This window comes from Stigmatopora nigra, chromosome 14, assembly GCF_051989575.1.
Source record: "Stigmatopora nigra isolate UIUO_SnigA chromosome 14, RoL_Snig_1.1, whole genome shotgun sequence".
NCBI classification, from domain to species: Eukaryota; Metazoa; Chordata; class Actinopteri; order Syngnathiformes; family Syngnathidae; genus Stigmatopora; species Stigmatopora nigra.
Genome location: NC_135521.1, coordinates 11,306,560 through 11,331,820, shown reverse-complemented (window position 1 = coordinate 11,331,820; position 25,261 = coordinate 11,306,560). Strand labels below are relative to the sequence as shown.

The window sequence follows — 25,261 nt, the reverse complement described above, 5'->3', positions numbered from 1 at the left end:
CATATTTAGTTTGCCTACAGTGCTGATCTAATGCTCCAGTCCAACTTCCATAATCGGATCTTGTGACATGTTTTTCTGCCCCACGGACCTGAAGATAACCTGTTTGCAGTCCATAACAGATTGTCTTCCAATGCACATTATCATCTATAATATTTCTGTTAGCTTGAAATCTATGAACAATGGTTGTGGTCAGGAACAAGTTTTCGATGTTTTACAAGAATATAATTTACAAACTTCTTAACATATATATTTATCTCATCTTTTCAAACATTTACCTTTTAAAAAAAGAACTTCACATCTTAAAGTTGAATATCTAATTCATTGTTACGAAACATTGTCGCGAAATGAAAAAAATGGGTGTCATGTTTTCCTTTTTTTTTGTTAGTTTAGGCAATTTAATGCATATTCATAACAGGTTTTGCTAGCTCATTCAAAATGGCTTTATTAAATTCTGACATGCAGGTTGAGTTTGATGGAGCAAAAAAGGATGAATGTCTTGGAAAATCATGCAGCCACATACCTACAGTATTTGTAGGCTATCTGCTGAGCAAGGTAAATAATTATATAACTGTCTTAAGTGTTTATTTCATCATTTTCTTCACTGGCTGGTATACTAACTAACTTTTCCTGTATATCTAGCACAGAAGAAGCATCAGAAATGTATAGTATTTAAAATACATTTAATGCACAAATAAATTAATCATATAAGATTAGAATAATGCATTCCCAAAAGCAACACTGCATAATAAGTAGGACTATTACGCACTTGTTTATTGTGCAAGATGCCACAGTTTGCCAATCATTTTCTTCAAAAGCTTCTGTTTACTCCCAATATAAAAATTCCTCCTCATTGTGGGCAACCAAGAAGTCAAAACCTCAGCTCCAATGTGCTCATTAAATGTTTTGGGGGAATATTTTCTCATTGCCTCACTGTAAACAACTTGACACTCCTACCTGCACATTGAGTATAAGATGAGCTTGGGTAATTGCTCCATTGCCCTTTTCCACACTCTGAATATTTCTCTCTTTCCATTACCACCTCCCCCTCTTCCTTCATCTTCCTCTCCAGTTTCAGTGTAGGAAGGCTGCTTTAACTGGGGATGGTCGGACAAGGCTCTATTTTTGTCAGTTATACTCCTGTTCAAGGGAGTGGGGGAACATTGCTGGGGTGACAATGTAAACAGACACTCAAAGCAACGTCCTGCTTGTTGGCATCTATCTTTGAAAGAAATGGAGAGTAGGAGTGGCATACGACTATGAGGGTATACAATATCTGGATTGGGTTGACAACTTTGTGCCTCAGATCACGTGACAAATGTCTGTTTTAACAGCTGCTGCCAGACAGAATATGGCTTCATGTATAGCCACTAGCCAGTAATAGAAATCTTCCCTAACATATTCTGCATAGATAAATTTGACTGTCTCGCAACATGTTGTATATGTCAAATGTCACTTTCCAAATAGGACTCTTATTTTAATTTCTTTTTTTTGGTTAACTAAGCAACTGCTTGTGTAAAATCTATATATTCTTAATTGTGATAGCCTTTTGTTCCTTGAAAGCAGACTGCTTTCCTACTGGATACAACAAATTTAATATAGAATTAATTTACATGTTTTTTTATATATATACTTATTCAGCTAGGTTTAATATGCTTGCTGTTCAAAGATCATGGATCTATTTATATTTAATGGCAGATATCATGCTCTACGGCTGGTGGTAATTTGCTACTATGGTATATTCATAGTATATGCAACATCACGTAATATAGTACCATTCATAATGTTCTCAACTACAAAACAGGGTAATGTTTTCTTTTAATATATGCACAATGTTTACCATTTTTTACAACACATTAGGCTTGGTAAACACATGCAGTCATGCATAAAAACAATAAAAATATTACACAAATTTCTATAATTTACAATCATAGAGGATTTATTATCAAATGCATTCTAAAAAACATTAATACATTGAGATTACATATATTATAATCTAAAGTTTAATTCAATTTAACAATGATGAATGTAGGGATTTATTTGTGAAGCTTTTTTTGATTTTTTTAGTATTATTTGCAGGTCTACTGCATGTTTGGAATTGCACTCAGTTGGAACATGCTGCTCTCTGCTGGGGAAATATTAAAACTGCAGTCCCTTAATGTTCAATGCATAAGTATTTTTACGTAATCGCAGCTTGGTATGATCTTACAAACGACCTTTCAACTTTCAATGATTAACATGAGTTTTAGTCATGCATGTAAGTATTATTTTATGTATTTAACTGACGTAGGTCTTCCGGATGATGTCAGATAAGGAGTCACTGCAGTCTTCAGTTTCTGTATTCTGATTGGACAATGGCAGCCGTGGGGGTCGTAGGTTTTGAAATCGCGGTCGTAGACATACTGCATGACAATGGCCTCATTGAGCCAATACGTATACGTCGACAAAGCTACGTTATTAGTAGTTTTGACTCTGAAGGTTTACCAACGTTTTGCACCGGGTCTCGTGCCTTGTTAACTTTTAGTTAACTTTTAACTCTTCTTTTATTTGTGTTTGCAATCATATGCATTTTACTTCCAGATCGACACATCCAATATGGCAGATAGGCAGCATACCAATTCTCTCAAAGAGGCGTCTGTGCGAATTTGACTGCATTCAGAATCACGTGTTCTATTTCCCACTAATAAACACCCACCCACCAGCTACCCTGCTGACGTCATGTTCCGCTAGACGCACTAGACGCTGTGGGAAAGAAACGCTTGTTCGCTGCAGTGGAACAACAAACTTCAAGGACGGCGTTTCATCCAAGAAACAAATCGAATACACCTACTATTTCCCTGAAGGTAAATCTTGGAAAACGTTGAAATCTGACAGTTTGTTGTGTTTTTAAGCCGAGTCATCATTAAGTTCAGGGCGTTTACTGAGCTGGTTTTGGCCTACAGGTGCAATTCGATTGTTTCATCGACGTCTTTATCATATCGCATTGCAACTACTATATTTTACTGATTTTTAATAATTTTATTTACTGGTAAAAAGATCTAAACAGAAACCTTGTTAATGGATCGTTATTTTAAGAAGATCATAGGACACTTCGACTGTATTGTGTTGTAATTTCATTATATACTAACATTGTGGGGCTGAAAATATTATGTTAAAAGTTATATTTGTTTCAGTACTTTATAGGATCCTCATGAAAAAAAAAATAAAGGAAGAAAAATACTTTGATCTACCTAACCGCCAGTATTTCCATGTTTCATAAAACGGTCGTAAAATATGGTAGGTACGACATGATAACAATGTCTCTTTAACATGTTGATGTTTTTCCAAAGGATACATCTACTACAATTATAATTGTGTGCAACAACGTAGTAATATAGGTACACTGTGGAGTAAAGAAGAAACATGAGGAAACTAACTGTGATTTGGGAATTGGCATTTGGCAGTGGCTTCTTTGGTGGTAAAAAAGTTATTACATTTCCTGTACTACATAGTGTAGTTATCAGTCAAACAACTGCAGGGTTCAAACTCCAGTCTCCCACATGGGAGTCAGGTGAACAAACCTCTACGCCACAAAATGACTACACTTTCCTTTGTCATTTTTGGAAGATCTTGACTACAATTACATAGAAACAACTAAGGGAAAATGTTTCCCGGCCAGGATTCGAACCCCACCTTCCCACAAGTGAGTTAACATGTAACTCAACTCAAAACTGTTTCACTAAACCTTAGCCTCTATTTAATAACAATAAACCTGTTTTATTATATTGTTTTATTATATATATTTTCCAAGAGAGTGATTATAGCTACAGAGGCTGCCCTGAAGGCAGTCGTTGGTGTTAGCTGTTTATAGTGTACATATAGTGAGTGACAGAGGAGTCTTTCATTTTCTGTTGCTAAAAGTGTTCTGCCTGAGCAATTCCAACCGAAGCTCAAACAAAGAGCACCGATGTTCCAGGACCCTTTACCGGTTTTTGGGGGTGGGTAGATAGGTAAATGTTTGATTGTTCCGGGTGGAAATTCTGGAAATGCAGCTTGTGTATAAAAAAAAAACACATCCTACTCACAAGGTCCAGAGTGAAGCCAATAACCTCGGGACACTGCTTGGGACATGTGAAACTGATTATGCACTTGTAACTCGACACACAGCAAGCTCGGTGTCTTTCAGTGACTGAAACTCTGTGGCACCACGCTAGAAATCAGTCCGTGTCTTCTTTGCATTTCACTTTTCCATGCTGAATGTCATTAGGTTCTTGCAGTACACTGTGACACTAGCCCCTCCATTTGTGGAGTCTGTGTGAAAAGCAAGTTGATGCGGATAATCTGCCGAGTTTTGATCGACAAATTCATTACAACGCATTCCATGCACTGTAAAATTTCCTTTTCCCCAACATTTTGAGATGCAGCATCTTTTTATGATCTGTTTGTCATAATATGGCCAAGTCAGTGCATTGACCCTGTTTCATATGACATATTTTGTTGTTTCTTCAGGTAATTGCTGAGATATGAATCCAGACCAGCCCCCTCCATACCCGGGCCCGTCGGCTCCAATCTACCCAGCCCAGGGCCAACCACCTCAGGGCTACCCACAGCAGGGTTATCCTCCACAGGGTTACCCTGTCAACATGCAACAACCTAATCCAAATTACCCAAACTACCCCCCTGGGGCAATGGGTCCTGGAGGTCCCTATCCAGGGCCAGGACAACCACCTTATCAAGGGTATGGAGGACAACCACAATACGGCTGGCAGGGAGGGCCCCCTCCTGGTCCCATGTATGGAGAAGCTCCAAAAAACACAGGTACATTGCAGTTGACAATTATTAAGATTATTAATGTTGTTCATATTACTTTTTTAATTGAGAACATCTTTTTTTCATACAAACTATTTGTTGTGCTTCAGTCGGTCCCATCTGATTGCAAATGAGCGTCTTAGGCTGGTCATCAGCCAATCACATGGCACATTAAGATAAATAGATAAAAAACATCAGCAGTCAGATCCACACAAAATGATTATTTTGAGGTCATGAACCCAACATGCGTGATGTTGGAATATGGGAATAAACAAACAAAAACTACACAAGCATTGAGACAATAAGCACATTTTAACTGAAAAATATTTAGATAGACAGGATACTCACTTGAAGGTGGCCTAGTGGTCGAGTGGTTAGGTCGTCCGGCTCATAGTTGTTGGGGCGAGGGTTCAATTCCAGGAGGGTCCTCATTGCAATGATTTTGCATGCTCTCCCTGGGCTTGAATGAATAAAATAATCATCATTTGTTAAATTCAAGATAGTATGTTTATGGCCCCATGTCGGTGTATGGCTATTACACAACCACTGATTTAAATAATCATTAAACACTTGGGGGGAAAATTCTTAGATCTTATCTATGGTCAGATTTTGTCAAAATGAACTAACTATATGCTTGTCAAAACGGCTGAGTGTTCTCCTTTCCCTACACATAAATGATTTATGCAAAAACATGAGTTGGAAGAGAGCTTGTTCGTGTTCCACATAGTGGGTAACACCTATTTCTAGCCTCAACACACACACAAAGGATGTAACTCGTGACATCCCAGAGCAGTGCTCGTGTTTGTGTAAAATGTTTGCCTTAACCATGGTGATATTCCCCCTTTGAATAGCTTAATTAGAGGAAGCTCACAATAGATCAACACTTGGTTAACTCTGCTTAGTTCTCTTTGCTTTAATCAACATGTCACTCTTTCCCACACAGTATATATGGTGGAGGACAGAAGGGACAACTCTTCAGACACGTGCCTGACAGCCTGCTGGACAGCCTTATGTTGTTGCTGTCTCTGGGACATGCTGACTTAATAATTTCTCAACACCTTGATGACCCTCCCTGGCTCTCCTATTTTCTGTGTGCCTCAAAACACGAGCATCCCTTCTCCCCCCCGTTGGCCTTAAATCTTGTGCCCCTCTTAGTGTTGCCTTCATTTCTTTCAACACTGTGCCTATAATGCACACTTTGTCCTCCGTAAAGCTGCTTTTTCCACTTAACGTTAATGTGAAGTCTTCAGCACCGACTGACCTAGCGACCCGTCGCAATCAGGGGCAACTTTGTTGCAGCTTGAAAATGAGCTTGATGATAAATATATATATCCTGAGCTAATTATTTTAAATTGTTTTCAATCGACGACACGTCCGAGCCACCTGCTTAATTCAGCCATTTGGAAATGCTATACAAAATGCATGCTACACTAGTGATGTGATTATTGATGTCACTTTTGTATAAGGAAAATCACACAGTGGCAGCAGTAGCTTTTCCTTCAAGCCTTGACCAAAACCTAATACATTATTACAACAGACCTCTGTTATTTTATGTAGGGGATACAGAATGAATATAGTAATGGATGCATTTCATGTTTTGTACTGAGAGCAATGTTCCACTCAACAATAACAAAGTCTTTAATCGGATCTTTATAGTGTCCATTTCCCCTCATCTTTGGGTTTTGAAAATCACAGACTAATACAGAGCGGTGCAGTAATTTATATATGTATATAGTGTGCTCAGGCTCATCTCCAGGGTCTCAAGCACTTTATGATGATTACCTCTGTATGTTCCCTTTCCCTAGCTCCCAGATGTCCAACTGATTCCAGAAAGGGCCATGAGGGTGCAGGTTTTCCTCCCTACTGAAACAGCACTTAACTGCAATCCAGATTACAGTTGTAACACAACAGATTGGTGATGGTGTCGCCTTGGAACGAAAACTTGCACCTTCTTGGCCCTTTTTTCATGGAGAGGCTTACACTAGAGAAATTGTAATATTCCAACTATTTTCAGGCAATTTTAAGGGTGTGACCTATATGTGAGAAAATACGGTAAATCTACCAAGGAACAGCTGACAATTGTTTTTCTTTCAAGTTGCACATTTCTCTAGTCAAATCAAATGAAAAACGTTTTTTTTGTTGTTGCAAATATTGATTTATTTCCTTTCTTTTACCAGATACTAAATGGTATATTTAAAAACATTTGATCAATATTTGATTTTTTTTTTGTTGAAGATGCAAAATTTAAAATAGAACATTGTGATCAATAAAACAAATCACCTATTAAATGCCTGTTTTTTAGAATGAGTTTATAGCCATAAAAGAGTTTTTGAGGTTTGGATTGATTCCGACAGCTGAAAGCATCGCTAAGAAATTCACGGACCGCCACTGGGCTCCAGCACCCCCCGCGACCCAAGAGAGGATAAAGCGGTTCAGGAAATGAGACAAAATCATTCTTTGTGTTTCAAATGACATTTTTAATTCACTAAAATAAATATAGGTGAATAAAGGTGAGTTGATGTAAAATACTAAGTAAAAATGTTAATATTTGGTAAAATTAGTGTACCGACACACTGTTTTACAGCATGAAGACCTCAAAAATCAAAATACGGACAATGAGTTGGGAGGACAAACTACCCCATGGAGCTCGGTAAGCAACTAACTATGGCTTACTAGACTGCATGTTATGATGAAAACTATTTTTTTTAAGTATGAAAGCCCAATCAACACGTATTTACAGCCCCGCCCCACCCACTGACTAATGCATGTTATGAAAACAATGTAGTTGTATTTAAGTATTACAAAGTCCAACCAAAAAGCCCCCCACCCACACACACACTAACTAATGCACGTTATTATGAAAAAAAAATCTATTGTTTGTGTGTCTATGTTTAATAGGCGTGGCCGAAGTCAGAGTTCAAATAGCCGACGTCAGACGCCAATATGGCCGATGCTACTGCACGGGCGTGCACTGCAGAGCTGCTTAGAACTCACGATTTGCCAAAGAAAAGCTGACAAACTTCTCACAAGACGATGCAGCACAATCAGTATGTTGTCGTTTGGGGATGTCGAAGCCCCGGCTCTTATTTTAAGAGTAATTTTTGACGGTAGCATGATCCGTTTGCGTGATGTAGCCATGCCTGCAAAATGTTTGCAAACAAATTGGCTACATTGTGTTACCGATCGCTCTTTGTTCACAAAGTAATCATTCCTTTGTGTGTTTCAGTTCCTCAACGTTCACCGACTGCCTGGAAACATCAAGAATGTGGTCAAAACGACCAGAAAGGAGCAGCTTGTCGACGCCATAACAAAGTGAGTCAATTTGAAATGGTTCCGATTTTCTCTATGCGTCTTAAAATCCCCGGCAGCGTTCAGTATTCAAGGCTTTGCGCAATTGGCTTATTATTCTTAAGTTAAAAAATATTTATTAAACACTAACTGTTTTTGTAATAGCTAAAAAATGTGTATAAATCACCCACACAAATGCATAATGATTAAACAGTAATCCCTCGATTATCATGGTTAATGTAGACCCTGTTATAAATGAAAAACTGAAATCCCTATAGAATTTAATTGAACAAAAAATACTTTATTGGCAAATGGAGTAGCTTCCACTTGTGAGTTTCAATGTGGCTTTTCACATTTTTCTGAATTTAAAATAAATAATAATCTGCCATGTAGTGGAACTGTGTAGATTGAAGCAGTGATATTTGATGGATTAAATAAATAATGTACTTTTATCCCCTTAACTTTCTCAAAGACCCCAGGGCTTGGACAAAATATGAGGCATTATTCAACCATAGTGCAGGGGTCATTTTTGACTCATTTTAACATATGGTAAAATAACATTTTTTAACAACTAATATATTTGAAATGATTAACCGAAAAACTCGAGGCGGAAGTAGACCCCAAGTCATTTCAAAATAAAAACTACCCCCTTAACCTTCTTTAAAAACCTCAGGGCTTGGACAAAATATAAGTGAGGCATTATTCAACCATAGTGCAGGGGTCATTTTTGACTCATTTAAACATATGGTAAAATAACATTTTCTACAACTAATATATTTGAAATGATTAACTGAAAAACTCGAGGCAGAAGTAGGCCCCAAGTCTTTTCAAAATAAAAACTACCCCCTTAACCTTCTTTAAAAACCTCAGGGCTTGGACAAAATATAAGTGAGGCATTATTCAACCATAGTGCAGGGGTCATTTTTGACTCATTTAAATGTATGGTAAAAAAACATTTTTTAAGAACTAATAGATTGAAAAACTAGAGGCAGAAGTAGGCCCCAAGTGTTTTGTAAAAAATAAAAGAATAAACCCTTAACTTTCTTAAAGACCTTAGGGCTTGGACAAAATGTAAGAGGTAGTTTTGACCTAGTTAAATGTAACCTTTTCAAAAACTAATAGATTGCCTGAAAATTTTGAGGTGGAAGTAGGCACCCAGTGTTTTATTTTTTCAAAATAAAATATTTCCCTGATCCAGGTAAAAACAGACTTGTGAATGTTTTTTTTACAGAAATCCACCCAAGGGATCAGGTTTCCTGCCAAAGTAGACAGGCTCAGGCACCCTAATCTGAGTTTTTCCAAAATAAAAGGTAAGATTTCAATAGTTTTTACTTAACTCTGTATTGACCCCTTTTTTGTTTTCCAGAATCCACCAGGGGGACCTGGTTTCTGCCTATGAAGAGATAGGCTCAGGAGCCCCAATCTATGAAGTTTTTCAAAATAAAAGGTGAGCCCTTCTCATTTTTTTATTTAACTGTGTACTGACCCCCCTTTTTTGTTTTCCAGAAATCCAGCCAGGGGGACCTGGTTTCTGCCAATGAAGAGATAGGCTCAGGAGCCCCAATCTATGAAGTTTTTCAAAATAAAAGGTGAGCTCTTCTCATTTCTTTTTTATTTAACTCTGTGTAATGACCCCCTTTTTTTGTTTTCCAGAATTCCACCAGGGGGTGGAGGAGATTCCATTTTTTTACGATGCTGGAGCACCAACGGGAACCAGTCTATGAAGTTTTTCAAAATAAAAGGTGAGCCCTTTGCATTGCTTTTTTAACTAACTGTACTAACCCCCCCTTTTTCCTGAATTCCACCAGGGGGTGGAGAAGATTCGATTTTTTACGATGCTGTAACACCAGCGGGAACCTATCTACAAACTTTTTCAAAATAAAAGCTGATATCCTGTTTTTCCAGATTTCCACCTGGTGACAAGAGGAATTACTTCATTTTATTCAAGTTTTTCAAAATAAAAGACCTTGCAAAGTATATTTGTAGTTTTATTAACAGGTAAACATTTTAACACCTGTAGTCATATTGAAGTGTTGATTAGTTTGGCCAGTCTTTTCTCTACCTGCAGATGTAGAAAATAGTTATACATTAACAAACGTAAATAAATTAAAAATCTGGGGGAATAAACACTTAGTAAATAAAATTAGAAAAAATGGGGAATAAACACTTAGTAAATAAAATTAGAAAAAATGGGGAATAAACACTTAGTAAAAAACATTAGATAAAATGGGGAATAAACACTTAGTAAAAAAATTAGAAAAAATGGGGAATAAACACAGTAAATAAAACTAGAAAAAATGGGGAATAAACACTTAGTTAATAAAATTAGAAAAAATGGGGAATAAACACTTAGTAAATAAAATTAGAAAAAATGGGGAATAAACACTTAGTAAAAAACATTAGATAAAATGGGGAATAAACACTTAGTAAAAAAATTAGAAAAAATGGGGAATAAACACAGTAAATAAAACTAGAAAAAATGGGGAATAAACACTTAGTTAATAAAATTAGAAAAAATGGGGAATAAACACTTAGTAAATAAAATTAGAAAAAATGGGGAATAAACACTTAGTAAAAAACATTAGATAAAATGGGGAATAAACACTTAGTAAAAAAATTAGAAAAAATGGGGAATAAACACAGTAAATAAAACTAGAAAAAATGGGGAATAAACACTTAGTTAATAAAATTAGAAAAAATGGGGAATAAACACTTAGTTAATAAAATTAGAAAAAATGGGGAATAAACACTTAGTAAAAAACATTAGAAAAAATGGGGAATAAACACTTAGTAAAAAACATTAGATAAAATGGGGAATAAACACTTAGTAAATAAAATTTGAACAAAATGGGGAATAAACACTTAGTAAAAAAAATTAGAAAAAATGGGGAATAAACACAGTAAATAAAATTAGAAAAAATGGGGAATAAACACTTAGTTAATAAAATTAGAAAAAATGGGGAATAAACACTTAGTAAAAAACATTAGAAAAAATGGGGATTAAACACTTAGTAAATAAAGTTAAAAGATTTTAGGGGAATGAATACTTGGTAAATAAAAATTTACAAAAATGAAGGGTGTAAACATTTAGACAATTTTGGTGGTATATATACTTACCAAAATAAAATTTGAAATAGCCAGGGGTAAAAAATAAGAATTACCCAAATAAAAAAATCAGGGGGAACAAATTCTTACAAAAATAAAATTAGAAGAGGGGGGTAATTTGTTTTACAAATCCGGGGGTATAAATACTTACAATTTTTTTTTATTAAGCCAGGGGTATAAACACTTAGAAAATAAAATTAGAAGGGAGGGGTGTAAACATGTAGAAAAATCTGGGGGAATAAATACTTACCAAAATAAAATTAGAAAATGCCAGGCGTATAAACACTTATAATAGAAAAACTGGGGGAACAAACACTTAGAAAAATCTGGGGGAATAAATACCAAAATAAAATTAGAAAAAGCCAGGGGTATAAACACAAAATAAAATGAAAAACAAATGGGGGAGGAGCACACTTAGAAAATAAAAGAAAAATTCCCTTGGAATTCCAGCTCCAAAATTAAATGATCTCATCAGAGAGCTGTGGAAATAAATGGCCAGTGATACATCACAATGATGATTTAGGCTTTTATTTAATTTGGATTTTCAGAAGTACACAGACACTGCAAGAGACATCTTCAAATGGGCAACTTGCGAGGAAGATCTCTCAGGCCTGTTGCATGCAAACAAAAAAAATAAATAAAAAAGCAAAAGTTTCAATATATAGAGAGACTGGAGATTCAATTTTTACCTTAATCTGGCCCAGTCTCCTCTTTTGGAACCTCAAGAGCTGTGTCTTGGTGCTAAACAGGAAAAATGTGCACGCAAAAAAGCGTAAGTTAGCATATTTAGAGACTGGAGATTCAATCGATATAATAATTATTTTTTGAGGAGAGTCATCTTGATGTTAAACAGAGAAAACTATTTAACCAAGGTATTTGGGGTTGTCAAACGATTACAGGATAGAGAAATCTTACAAGATATTTAATAAACGATCAAGATAAAGAATGAAAATAGGTCAGTGAGTGCTAAGTGCTATTTTTCCTTTTCCAGACAGCTAGGAGAAAGTTGGCATAACAGTTTGGTATAAGTGATCTTTTTGGGTAAAACAGAACAATTATAAATCGGAAATGGGTGTTTAGCAGTCGCAAAGAAAACTATCATCACATTCAACACAACATGAACTAAATCGTGCCTTTGGATGTCATTCTCGAGTGAACATTTACCCAGCAAATTGTCGATTGAAGTCTCGGCGTTGTTTTATTAAATTAAAAGTCTTGCTACACGACTCGAGAATGGAGAGAAAACAGACTAAATACTTTCGAAGTCAAATCGTGACGCTAACGCTAATGCTAACTAGTAACATGCAGCACAGAGCCGGTGGGGAAAACAAGCCCAAACTTCAAATATCGACGGCGTGTTAAACCTGGCATTAAACTAAGAGATTTGTTGGCATTTTGGGCTCAATTGTAAGCTGAAAAATCTCCCGATCGCGTGATAAAAACGCATTTAAGGCAGTGAATTGCTGTACTCACCTCGTTGGCGTGCGCGTCCAGGTCAGCATGGGAAAGGCTTTCCAAAGGAAAGAAAGGAAATAGTCACTGCGCATGCGCTTAATCAACTGTTTACGTCAGCAATAGGCACAACCACGCCCACATTGTGTACGTTTTGAAGATGACGCAGAATAAACAGCGCCATCATGCGGAAAGGGGTAAAAAAGATTATATTTTGTGCGCGTCATATGATTACTGGTGCGCGAAGACGAGAGTAGTGCGCAATTGAGGAAACATTGCTTCTTACCAGTTTATTTTCCATGTTCTCTTCCACCAACACATCTGGTGCTCGGACGTTAGGTTGCTGGTCTTTTGGTCGCCGTGGCTCATCTGCCTATTTGACCTCGGTCATGCATATTAAAAATAGAGCTGCAACACATAAAGCGCATCAATAATAACCACATACAATTGGAATATTTAGGAATATAGCTACATTTTATTTAACAAAAATCATTTTTACTTGTACTCAAAATCCATCCCCCAACCATCGGATTGATGTAAGTAACCATTTTATACTAAAGGGCCTGCAGAACTGATAGTGAAGGTAGATTTCTGACCCTGGCAACAAATAATGACTGATTTGTTATTGGTTAAATGCCTAAATATGAAAACACATATCTGGCAGCTGCGTAACCAGGTCAAAAGGAATGAAAGTTAGTTGAAAGACAATTTGGAATTATTTTAGTATTCATGGACAAAATATATTTAACATCAGTCTGTGATTCAGATATTTTTAGGTCAGCAGAGAAGGCCTTGCAAGTCCTGACGGTCGAGCACTGGGTAATTTACGTGAGAGGATTAATTTTCCTTCCGAATCCATATTACGTACCATTTTCTCGTCTTAATGAATCTTGCTTTTGAAAAGTATGTCAACTGTGCTGAAAATAGCAAGAAAATGGGGGACAGCATGAATATTTACTGTGTACTGTAAAAGAAAAAAACAACATGAAAGTGAACTACTAGACATTGTTGGGTTGAAATAAACAATCATGTTTTATTCATAATTTCCCAGAAGAGTCTCGTTTTAGTGAGCGTGTTATCCTTTGATAATACTGATTTGGTACAATTTGACATCCATCACGAGTCTCTTCACAGTGAGGAGGATCCATTACTGCTACTGCGCTTGGGATCTAGGTCAGAAATCTGTCTGTTTCCAAAAAAAAAAAAAAAAAAAAAACAAAGAAAGGAATACAAAAAAAAAACAAAAAAACATAAAAACTGCAGACTTATGCTGAAGATATGCGATATTAGAGTGCCACAAAACTATAGTAATACCAGCCAAAAATGTTGCACATTACAAGCCACTTCTTCTTAGAAATATAAAACTTGATATTCTCAACAATATTCTACTGTGCTGCATAAAGGTAGTTCTATACACTGTACATCGAAGTATATCTTGAAAAATCATTTTCACAGTTTTAAAGACTTTTATTTAGAGTATAAACCATTTTAAACACTTTATTACATAAATTATTCTTTTTAGAGAGTGACTATTATTTGCTCTGGTAGCCATCTAAAATAATACAAAAAAAAAAACAAGATGAACATTTAATACATATTTTACAAAAAGAAAATGACCCCCCTACATTGAAATTCATTTTGAATTAAACTGACTGACTCATTCATGATTGTCATATAGTACTAAGAATAAATAAATAAAAAAAAATGAGTAAAATAAAATAAATATAAACTTACCATTTTTTTTTTCTGACTGCAAGTGTGGTGGATTCTGTACAGAAGTGCCTCGGTGAACGTCTCACAATCCTACTGCGACTGAAACGTACAAAACTACAGCATCTACGGAATACGCAACATCCTGAAATTTAGTGTAGTAGTTGGACACACATGTAGTAACGTGTTTCTTCTCCTGGTTTATAATAAACAATGCTTTGTACTGCAACTGTCCACAAATGTAGCCACTTTTTTTTCTTTCTCAGTTTACTTCTTAACATTGTCCTTTGTGGTTCATTCAAAGCAGTTTATGGAGGCCTTCTGCGTATTTTTCTTTGCTCAAATGTGCACTGAATCAACAGCGATGGACGATGGGAGGCCTGAGACAAGGTGACGACTCGTACTTAGTGCTGGACAAACTTGAACGTTGCCTTGTATGTCTCGGGTGTCCTCCTTTGATGTGTTGTTGTCGTGGCAACACAGCAGAGAGCTCTTCACTCTCATCCTTTTTTTGCTTTCAGCGTCTATTAGAAACAGAAGAGCTCCACTGAATATTCCTGGGCGCTTTCAGTATAACCCAAAAATATGGGTGAAAAATATCAATCAGCTTTTTTAAAAAGGGGAATCTTCTTATTAATGAAGTAGTGCCTTCTTACTTATTCAGTTTTTTTTCCTTCAAAAACATTACTCGCTGTTATTTTTGTTGCCCATGGCAGTAAAATTGATAATAGATGTCTGTCACTCTTTTCAAAAGTCCCTGCAGCGTTCCATGAGTAACCCCGTTTGTTGTTGAAATCTCCAGAGAAAAGGGTTGAGGAGGCTGGGGAGGGAATAAAGGGGCTAAGGGGTGAGTAGGACAGATGCATTATGGGCTGTTACCTCTTGCCCATTTCATTCTGTCTAAGAAACTGGATATTGTAGCTGCTGTCAGCCAGTTCTGGATACTGCTCCACAGGCAGTACATAGTAGCCATCATAGCCTTGTACTCTCCCTGTAGTCAGAAGCTGTTGTCGCTCTCCTTCAGTCCAGAGGCGACTGCCTCCTTTTCCATCTCTGGCTCTCTGTTGTTCCTTGGACCAGGCCCCCGCCAATGCCCTCTGGCGAGCCAACTCCAACAGTCTTACTTTCTCTTCATCCACCACGTCGACAGAGAGCCCATAGCGGATACTCAGGACGAAAGACGGCACTGCAAACTCAACTGTTACACCTCTTCTGGAACGTCCGCTGACCGTCACATTGATGCCGCTCTCCAGTGACTTGCGGCCATTTGTCAGCCCCAAGGCTAACAGGTCGCTGTCCGACGAGCCAATTTTCACTAAGTAGTGGCAATCCTTCCCGTCTTGTGTGTAGTGGGTGCCTTCCAGGTACTGGGCGCCATTCAGGACGAGAGCCACTTTGCGGCTGTCGTCGCTAGCCAAAGACGACACGCCGGCGACCACTCTACCCTCTTTGATGGCCAGCATCACCCCTCGGCCTATGATGGGTGTACTGGTGCCAAACCAGTGTCCTGGTTTGTCCTTTCGTCTGCGGCGTTCCTTGTTGAGAAGACGGCCTTCTAAAGCCATGAATGCCTGGTTGTGGCGCTCTGCCGCTTGTTGCACGCCAGTGATGAGCTACACAATAGGAACAAAAAGAGATTGATGAAAAGCACCATAGTGATCATAGACTAGAAGGATGGAATTCAGTACCTGGCCATTCTCACAGTGCTGGGTAGCCTGCAGTTCGTACGGTGGTTCCACAAAGTAGAGTGAGTGTCGAGGGAATCCCGGGATTATGTTACTAAGCTGGAAACCAAACATCACCAGCCAGCTCTTCACATCTACAACAATGAATAAAATATGCATGATAGCTCAGGATGGCAAATTTATACAGGGTAGCCAATGACAGGCCTTGTTTTGAATACAAAAAATGACCATGTTTTTGTTTGTATAGCACAAATATTGTGATTCTATCTTACCTGTGACATAATTTTTCACATCTAACATGTCACTGAGGGGATTGTTGTTCTTAAACATGTAGAGATTAAAAGGAGAAGGATCTTTTCCAATCTTGGGCCACATGGTGTAATCAGGTGACGTCCAACGGCCAGCCAAGACGTCATAGTCACGTTGGGTGAAGTGGACGAGCTTGGTGAGAGCATCATAGAGGCCGCCGTGAAAACCGACCACGAGTTGGAATTCCGGGTTCGAGTCCAGATAAACCTCTCCATATGCTGTGTACTGCACCTGAGAGAGCATAGCAACACATTGTGTGGTATTAGAGTGTTCTAAAACCATGTTATAATAGTGGTTTGCAAGACTAGTTTGTGATGGATGAATAGTAGCGAGTAGTCCAAGGCAAAATGGACAAATGTCTATTATATTTAAGGGTACTCAACGAAACATGAATAGTCATTGCCAGTATTGAAAATTCAAATAAATTCCACATCTATTGCCAGCAATGGCTGTAGCAGACCAAAAAAATCAGATAAAACGACAGAGATTTTAGTTATATTTATGTAATAGTCAGGACAATTAACACTGCACTGAGATTTTGGGAAAAAATAATGAAATGGTACATACTTATTGTTGACTTTGTTAAATATTTTAAAAGATTTATTAAATATTTCTTGTGGCTCTTTAGTAGTTTAACCCTTTTAGTAAAGCCCAAACTAGATGACCAAACCTTTAAACTCTAAACTTGTAATGGTTCCTCAGAACAGATTTCATAATCTCAAATATGATTTATCATGAATTTGTATCATAATCACAGGATATATCCATTTTTAACAGTGGAAAAAATATCACACCATGTATCAAACATGGTATGTTTGGCCATATGGCATGAAGTTAAACATAACTGAATCATATTTGATTAATGCACTGTAGATGCACATGTGAATTAAAAAAGGGTTGTTTGAAATTTGCTTTCTACTGGGCAGAGTCCACATGAGGTACTTTAATTTAAGAAGTGAGATTACCTGTTTGATCATCTGTCCATTGCTGCTAAAAACAGCCAGTGGCGTGCCAGTGTTGTCAGATGCTATATAATATTCCTCTCCACTGCTTACCTCCATGGCAAAAACATGGCCCTTTACAAACACACAGTACAGTACAAATTAAAAATAATCTCTATAATATTTGTACAAAAAACATTTGGACACACATGTAGCTACCTGGAGGTCATAGTAGAGTGAGGAAATTTCTGAACTTGAGTGGTTGAAAATATGCGTCACCCTTGTTGGATGGTTAAGGTTGGCATAGAAAAACTGTAAGTGCTGTCCAATGCTATTCCTTGTCGAGACCCTACGACCCAATCCGTCGTAGTGATAAACAACACTCCAGCCACCAGGGCCACGATTGTAGGCCCTTAGTAGCTGACCCTTAGAATTGTAGTCGAACATGTCAGAACCACGTTGACTGAGGTAACCATCCTCATCTAGGCGGTATTGGACATCTCCCAGCCGTGTAATTCGATCACGGAGGTCATAGCGTAGCGGCATGATCCGAGCGCTGTTCCCGGGGTTCAGAAGATGAAGATTACCGTTCAGGTCATAGCTGTAACGCCATGTTGACCAGTCATTCACCTGAAATAAATAATAAAAAAAGATTACACAAAATAAAAAGGACAAAGTCCAATGTCAGTGACAGTTGGCCAGATAACAGTACATCTATATTATCTTATCAAGTTTTCCGCGTGGATTATTCACCTTGACACCAGTAAGTTGTCCATCTCCATCGTAATCATAGCGATACTGAGTAGTGTTGGCATATGGCCCGATTTTAAGTTCCCTCTTGACCACTCGTCCCATGCTGTCATACTGCACCGTCATCCAGTACATAAGGGATCGGAAAATCTCATACTGGACCTCCTTGATGCGTCCGTGGGTGTCAAAATGCTTACTCAATGTCATAACAGCTGTGGTGATAATCTGATTAATATCATAGTAAATGACCCCGAATTTTCCAAAGTGCTCCACCTAGGAGAGAAAGGTTTATAGAGATTTTAGCCAGTCTGGGTAAGAGAATTAAAAAAAACAATGATAAGGTCTTTATATCAAGTACCTTGCCAGAGATTTCATCATATCTGTAGAGATCTACAGGTAGAGGCGTTTCACTGATAACTGGCTTCATGCTTGCAATTCGGAAGCTGTTATCATGGTAGGTGTAGTCGAACCTTGCGTTGACCATCCCTTCCTCACTGAAGCGATAAATTTGCTTATCGATAAGCGGGCCCATTTTCCGATAACGGATGGTACATGAGAACCCGCCGCTTTGTAAATTGACCATCTTTAGCACCCCCGCCGTTTCATCGTAGCCGAACGTGACGGCGGTGCTGTCGTACACGATTTCAGATAACTTGGCCAGTTTGCCGTACTTGTAGAGAACACGTCGGCCAGTTCCCAGGTAATATGTAGCCTGTGGCCTGCCGTCTTCACTGAAGTCGTGAATGATGGAGGCGTTGCTCTCCGGTGGGTTATAAGTATTGCGGATGTATCCGAGGGAAACGTGCGTGAACATGGTATGACGGGCGACGCTTGGCATGGTGACGGCCGTGACTCGATTTGAGGAATCAAACTCGAAGATGTATTGCTTCTGGCTCTGCAGCAGTAGCACCATAGACTAGAATAGAGAGAAGTTACAAATTAAATGAGTCATAGCATTCCCGTGAAGGAATAAATATGACAATTGCACTTACTTTATCAAGATAACTGTAACTCCAAATCTTTCCATCCACAAAAGAGCGAGACAGGATTCGCCCATGCGGGTCAAATTCAGTTCTTTCACTCATGCTTCCCCTCTGCAACCCGACAAGCTGACCAGTTGCTGAATAAGAAACATTGACCACTGCTAGGCTGCTGCTAGGCAACCACATTGCTGGCCGGCCCTGAGCATCATACATGATGCGTAGCGTAAACTTGCGGTGATCATCGTAAATCTTCTCTGTACGTGTGTTACGGTCAAAATCAATGGACAGGAGATTGCGACCATGAGCCTGGAAAGAAATATACAATGATTAGTATAATATTTGCATTTATTACTGATTTATGTAGACTTGATAAACTCACTCTTAGCTTCCTGCCAAACACAGTAATTTTTCCTTTGGCTTGTTCCTTACGCAAACGCCATTCAATGGAGTTTAGACCATTGTCTGTAGGAAGCGTTATATTCCTGCGACCAATCGTAGGGCTGACATAACCTGCCAGGATGTGGGGTTCCGTGTGAAAACTTATGCCCATTCCGTTGGCGTACATAACTCTCAGGGTTCCGTTGTTACACATTTGGTAGTTGTTTCTTACTTGGTCTTTAAAGAGAGAAAATAAGGAAATTATGTCAAAACAGAGTGCCTGATTTATTATTACAGTCAATGGCAAATATGATACAGTAATGATAAAGTAATGTATATTCCTTGTAAGTAAAAAAGCAGAAGAAATAATAATATTATCCAACTTTTAATCTGTTTGACGAGGATGCCATCATTTTGCAACAATAAACGCAAACATAATAAAATAAATCTATTTGGTTCTTTCATAGTATCCATTTATTTGTTTTTCCTGTAATTGCCAAAGGCTTTGTCCATAGCCTCGCCTGTTAATTTTCATCTTTTATTGGGTGACATTATTCATTGCTTAAGTAGAAATGAGTTTAATAAAAACGACTTAAGTCTTAATGCTCTACTAATCCACTGCTACAGTATATGCACCAAGACATTAAATATCTTAATTTAGTCACATGCTTCATCTACAAGCACATATTTTACATGCCAATTTTGTCTGATAAAATCTTATATAATAGCTAACCTAACTGAATCCTCTTGTAAGAAGCTCTACAATATTCTGAATAAAAGCTGACATCTCTTTACAGTCCTTATCTCCACAGTGTAATGAATCACTGGCAAACACAAGAATGGAATCAGATAAGCACAGGTCTAATGTTGAGCTTAAATTCTCTCTCTCTCCCCTAGGCTGACAAAACACATCTTAATCACGTTGAAGTGACTGAAAGGGAGATAAAATTGTTTTGGCCAAAGAAATATTTGGCAGACACAAAAAAGGGGAAGCATGTTCATTTTCATTTGTAAAAAAAAAGGTGAGAGGGATCAGCTGTTGCCTCCCTTTGAAACCCCTGCCATAAATGACAGTAATCCATAAGACCAATTTGTAATAAAGCTCCAGGCACATTTTAACAATGCCTCAAACAGACAAGTGAATGTTTTTTTTTCTTTTTTTCTTCCACTGACTTGGCAGCAACAGCCCTTAGATAAATCTTTTCTGCACCGTCTGCCTGAACAAGCTCATAATAAAACAGACGCCACTAAGATGGAGGAGGGGGTGAGAAATGAGACCTTGAGGGCTAAGGAGAATTTGCTGCGCATGAGTTAATGAAGAGAATGAGAAAGAGCAAAAAAGAATGGAGATGGTTAAGTCAGTACGTCACCAGAGAGAGCTGTGCTGAAAAAGCAGTGGAAACCTTAAATTACTTACAGCTCAGTGAACATCTCTACCGTCTCTCTCGCGCACATCACACGCGAATCACCGAATACTGTGTATTTCAATTGGATTCTGCTGCAGGCCCTTGAAACCTTTTAACACATTTTTTTTGCTGGTAGTGACAATTCCCTTCCATTTTTCCTTAGCTCTAATCAGGCAAAATACGCTCAGAAACAATGGGAACTAACAGAGTTTTATTTGTATATTTTTGTGCGTGTCTGAGGACTAAACTTGAGGAGTGAAGAGACACTAATTAATGGATTTGGCACTGGGAAACACAGGATGCTCCCAACTGATTATAAGCAATTAATTCAATGTTTTTAAAATTTAAATACATGAGCTCCATACAAGTGCTCGTGTCATTTTATTTTTTTATTGTTAATGCGTGTTTAAATGGTCTTACCTTGTACTACAGTATATGAGGCTTCTACTGAAGACAGGTTGGTGACGACTGTCACATCGTCATCTCTGCTGGAACTCTCAATATCGATGGTGATGGAGCGTTCAATTTCACGATGGAGACTCGTTACCATGCCGGTAGGATAGGTCACATTAGTCAAACGACCCTCGCTGTCATACCTGAAAGGGAAGACATGTGGTAAAATATAAGTGACCTCAATAATATAGCATGCAAAAAACTAATAAACACAGAACATTTGTCAGGTAAAGACAAAAAAAAATGATTGATCTATCAGCTTTTGACTGCAACTAAAAAAACTGCCACTAGAGAGCAGTCCTGGACTATATCTAAGCAAAGAGTGCTGAATTATTCCACAAAGGGCTGCAGTGGGTCAGCTTTTGACTGCAACTAAAAAAACTGCCACTAGAGAGCAGTACAGGACTATCTAAGCAAAGAGTGCTGAATTATTCCACAAAGGGCTGCATTGGGTCCTGGTCTTTGTTCCAACCGCTGCAGCACAGACAGTTTAAGAAACCTCTTTGAGATTTCTGCTGAAACAAGCAGCACCTGACTGCAATGCAATCATGATACATTTAAGACTGGTTAAGACTCAAAACCTGCACCCTCTGCAACCCTTCTGGGACTAATTGCACAGCAGTAATGATGGTGGTTATAGTTTTTCAGTTACACCAAAACACAATACCTGACCCACACATATACTCACTGGTAAAAAGTAGTCCATCCAGTCTCGTCAGCTTTAGTGGCGAGTAGACCCGTGTTACCGCCATAGCCCATGAGAGCCACCTCTTGGCCCACGGCTGACACGCTCCGCAGTCCTCCACTGGGATCCATTCCCAAGGTCACCACTTGATTCTCTGGCAGGAGAACCAGTCGTAGCAAGCCAGCTCCTCCGCCTTGGCCCAATCCTTCTCTCCTTATTTTCATTGTATTGTTGCAGTTGTCGACCAGACTTGCCAAATCGCCATCCGAACCGTAAGTGAAGTTATAGAGCGGCTCTCCGGTGACAAGACTAATGGTTTGGATGTGTAGTCCTTCTCTATTGAAGACATACAGCTCTTGTTCTCTGGGTGATGCCACCTCGTACCGTGCCCCACTCGATCCCGCATACGGCTGGTTTAACACGGCAGGGCCGGGCCGATTGGCTCGTACTGCTCTGATTCTTATGTTGTTGAGGTCTGCAATGAACAGACTCCCATCGGGGGACACAGCCAAGGAGGTGGGAGAGTTCAAACCGGCATCTGGGGCGTAACCGTCATCGCCGTAGAAGCAGTTGCAGTTGACATCATTTTTGCAGTCACAGTCGGAGGCAGCTCCGGCCAATAGTGAGATTTCTCCATTAGTGCTTACCTGAAAGAAATCAATACCAAGAGGATATAGTTACTGTAGTTTCATCAAGGAAAAATAAAACGTCACCCTTGAGATGAATAAAAACAGTGGTGAAGTACCTGTCGAACACGGTTAATCTTTTTCTCGTCTGTCTCAGCAATGTAGAGGATGCCAGTGTGTGATAGGGCAATTGCTGTGGCGCTTTCAAGTGCAGCATGGATAGCTAGTTTGCTCAGGCTGTAGTCGATACCGGGCACCTGACAGTGCATAGGTCGACCTGCTATGATGCTCACCTGTAAACAAAAAATACATTATAAAAAATCCTTGTAAATAGGCTTTAAGTTAACTGTAAATATTGTGTGAGTCCAAGAAAAAAGTGTTTTAATTTGTTCTAAAGCAATAATGCCTGATTTATATTTAAAGTACATTTCATTCATCTGTGCATCCTTGTGAGGGTTGCCAGAGCAGAAATAATTGAATGTATAAAAATGTTTTTGTTTGTGGCACAAACCTGATGATTCTCAGTAATACGCAGAATGACATTGTTCTCCAGGACATAGAGAGAATTGTCCATAGGATTCACTGCTAAATCTGTGGGCCACTCCAGGCGTACCTACAATGCAAATACAGAAGTTAAACGTCAGTTAATCTACAGCACAGTGTCTGGTAATGGTGATAATTTGAAAAGAAGCCAAGGTCTCCACTCCATTTTTTTTTTAAAGTAAGTGCAGTCTTCACTCTCATTTGATCCATTCATTTATCCACTGACTTTTAAGAGGTGCCTAAATCAGAATGTCCCTCACCTACTGGCTTCGGTCCACACAATTGTCATAGCTCAGCACTCACAAAGCTGTTAGATCATCATCCATCATGCCAGCACCTCCACATTTTTTACACACTTCTGACTAACTCTCTTACCTGGCTTACGTCCATACTGGAGTCACAGCTCAGTGGTCGCACAGCAGTCAAATCGTTGGCTCCCAATAAAGTGGAGATGATGCCATTTTGGTCCACCTTGCGAATCATTGTGGCATCCACAAAGTACATCAACCCATTTTTATCGACGGCAATACCTGCAAATACAAGAAAAGCACTGTGAATGATGACCCATATAAACGTCTAACTCAAAACAATCTGAGACATCTCAAGTTAATTAAAACTCAGTCTTTCCAACTACAAAAAAATAGTTGGATAAGAAACAAAGTGATGGAGTGATAGTGAGAGCATGAACTATTCGATAAGTGTTAGTTTTGGGATGAGTCATCAACTTAAGAAGTGAGCTCATTCTTTTTAGAAAATTTTAGACTGAAAAAGGCTTTTTTTCTGTAAAAAATACAATTATTTTCCTAGTATCTACTTATTCAACCTGATTCTCAGCCCTGCTTTTATCTCCATTTCTTCCGCTTTTTTTCTAACCAAGTGCGGCTGTCTCAGCTATACTTATGGGACAGCAAACATTTAGACAGGTGTGTTTGTTTGAAGCAAGCTGGCTTCAAAATATTTTCTACGTCCGTTGATACTTTATGTAAGAAAAGACAAGGGGGCTCAGCAAAGGACACACAATAAATGAGAAACAAACTGTCAGAACAAATACTATAGCCAGAGGAAGTGTTTATACAGTATGTAGTGACAGGTAAGAGTGACTAATGTTTAATATTTTTTTTGTTCTTTGATCTGCTATTGCAAAAAAAAAACACATTGGATTTACATTATAAGTTTCACTGAACAGAATTCTAACGGTGCGACATCCTTGACAGTTTGGTGTCACTGTTCACAAATCTAATAATCCTCTAAAATAATTCCATTAACATATTACGTTTTTCATTAACCTGATTTATGGCCTGCTTTTGTCTTTGTCCTCTTTAGTTAAGGACGAATTGTATGTCGAGAAAAAAAAAACAAAAGCACAATGGAAGCATCAAAGAACATTCCTCAAGACTTTTATATTATTTTCCATTCAAATTGATGATCCCAATGACTATTGAAAGACGTTTTACTGTTTCACGCAAATCTAAACCTACAGCAATATTTAATATAATATAGATTTAAAAAAAATCTACTTTTGAATATGCATGTGAGGATGTACAGTATTTTATTATAGTTAGCTAAACCTACATTATCGCAAAAAGTAATAATAAATAGTTGGGGTGGAAAAAAAAACATACAAAAACTGCAATCAATGGAATGCATTGTGCACCAAATGATCGACAGCACAGCCTACATGAATAAGCGCCTTGGCTAAAGTGAAACTAATGAAAACCATTATCCGCAGTTATCCTCATTCATCATTTGATTACATACAAATCTGAAGAATGAGATCAATCAGAATAAATGAATGTAATAGCAGCTCTGTATTCATGACTAAATATACAGTTTGCTCGCACCACATGGCCTCATTGCACTTCCACTGAGCCGCTCACCTTTCGGACTCATAAGTGTAGCTTCAGTGGCTTTTCCGCCATCGCCGCATCGTTCATCAAAGGGCAAGCACTGCTCTCCAGTCCCAGCTACGACCTCAGCATTGTCAGACAGCAGGCGTCCACCCGTTAATGAGCGAACACGGAAAATTCGTCGGGTGTTGGTGTCTGAGATGAACAACGCTCCTGATAACGGATCAACTGCCAGGAAGTACTTATTCGTTGGATTATTGCTGCGCGTAAAGAAAAAAACAGCCATCATGTTTCCGTCATACCTTCAAATATACT

General features: G+C 38.3%; 3 protein-coding genes and 1 long non-coding RNA gene across 8 annotated transcripts in view; 2 read left to right on the top strand and 2 right to left on the bottom strand.

Moving 5' to 3' along the window:
- The first annotated feature begins 2,679 nt into the window (after positions 1-2,679).
- LOC144207868 (cysteine-rich and transmembrane domain-containing protein 1-like) lies at positions 2,680-7,073 on the top strand. The gene is made up of 3 exons (XM_077733534.1): positions 2,680-2,840; positions 4,486-4,794; positions 5,729-7,073. The coding sequence occupies exons 2-3, from the start codon at positions 4,500-4,502 to the stop codon at positions 5,827-5,829; spliced, it is 396 nt and encodes a 131-aa protein (XP_077589660.1). The 5' UTR covers positions 2,680-2,840; positions 4,486-4,499; the 3' UTR covers positions 5,830-7,073.
- A 627-nt stretch (positions 7,074-7,700) lies between these two features.
- On the top strand, positions 7,701-9,815 carry LOC144207667 (uncharacterized). Of its 2 annotated transcripts, XR_013328757.1 has the most exons (6): positions 7,701-7,832; positions 8,012-8,097; positions 9,305-9,383; positions 9,440-9,520; positions 9,580-9,662; positions 9,727-9,815. XR_013328757.1 is itself a non-coding variant. In XM_077733292.1 (5 exons), exons 1-4 carry the CDS (start codon positions 7,736-7,738, stop codon positions 9,478-9,480), a joined length of 303 nt encoding a protein of 100 aa, XP_077589418.1. In that variant the 5' UTR covers positions 7,701-7,735; the 3' UTR covers positions 9,481-9,520; positions 9,727-9,815. The 2 variants fall into 2 exon arrangements, 1 of the variants encoding a protein (XP_077589418.1); XM_077733292.1 differs by lacking the exon at positions 9,580-9,662.
- Positions 9,816-11,690: 1,875 nt separating this feature from the next.
- Positions 11,691-12,707, bottom strand: LOC144207585 (uncharacterized). Its single transcript, XR_013328717.1, has 3 exons — positions 12,652-12,707; positions 11,868-11,919; positions 11,691-11,789 (listed from the first exon to the last, which is right to left on the bottom strand). It is a non-coding gene; the product is annotated as an uncharacterized LOC144207585 (long non-coding RNA).
- Positions 12,708-13,635: 928 nt separating this feature from the next.
- Positions 13,636-25,261, bottom strand: part of tenm2a (teneurin transmembrane protein 2a) — a 150,464-nt gene continuing 138,838 nt past the window's right edge. For all 4 annotated transcript variants that reach the window (XM_077732259.1, XM_077732258.1, XM_077732260.1 and 1 more), the window contains 15 exons: positions 24,977-25,206; positions 23,475-23,629; positions 23,068-23,169; positions 22,676-22,849; positions 21,934-22,577; positions 21,213-21,388; positions 19,388-19,623; positions 19,018-19,314; positions 18,384-18,941; positions 18,029-18,298; positions 17,495-17,905; positions 17,300-17,410; positions 16,298-16,565; positions 16,029-16,159; positions 13,636-15,953 (listed from right to left, as the gene is read on the bottom strand). In XM_077732259.1, coding sequence (XP_077588385.1) covers positions 15,216-15,953; positions 16,029-16,159; positions 16,298-16,565; positions 17,300-17,410; positions 17,495-17,905; positions 18,029-18,298; positions 18,384-18,941; positions 19,018-19,314; positions 19,388-19,623; positions 21,213-21,388; positions 21,934-22,577; positions 22,676-22,849; positions 23,068-23,169; positions 23,475-23,629; positions 24,977-25,206 — 4,501 coding nt within the window. In that variant the 3' untranslated portion in view covers positions 13,636-15,215. The remainder of the gene's footprint in view (positions 15,954-16,028; positions 16,160-16,297; positions 16,566-17,299; positions 17,411-17,494; positions 17,906-18,028; positions 18,299-18,383; positions 18,942-19,017; positions 19,315-19,387; positions 19,624-21,212; positions 21,389-21,933; positions 22,578-22,675; positions 22,850-23,067; positions 23,170-23,474; positions 23,630-24,976; positions 25,207-25,261) is intronic.

What these genes read in the sequence shown, in the direction of transcription:
- LOC144207868 (XM_077733534.1), top strand. Translation starts at nt 4,500, where the DNA reads ATGAATCCAGACCAGCCCCCTCCATACCCGGGCCCGTCGGCTCCAATC. An exon ending in AGAAGCTCCAAAAAACACAG is followed by an intron (nt 4,795 to 5,728) that starts GTACATTGCAGT and finishes TTTCCCACACAG; the next exon opens with TATATATGGTGGAGGACAGA.
- LOC144207667 (XM_077733292.1), top strand. Translation starts at nt 7,736, where the DNA reads ATGCTACTGCACGGGCGTGCACTGCAGAGCTGCTTAGAACTCACGATT. An exon ending in CTTGTCGACGCCATAACAAA is followed by an intron (nt 8,098 to 9,304) that starts GTGAGTCAATTT and finishes TTTTTTTTACAG; the next exon opens with AAATCCACCCAAGGGATCAG. An exon ending in GAGTTTTTCCAAAATAAAAG is followed by an intron (nt 9,384 to 9,439) that starts GTAAGATTTCAA and finishes TTTGTTTTCCAG; the next exon opens with AATCCACCAGGGGGACCTGG.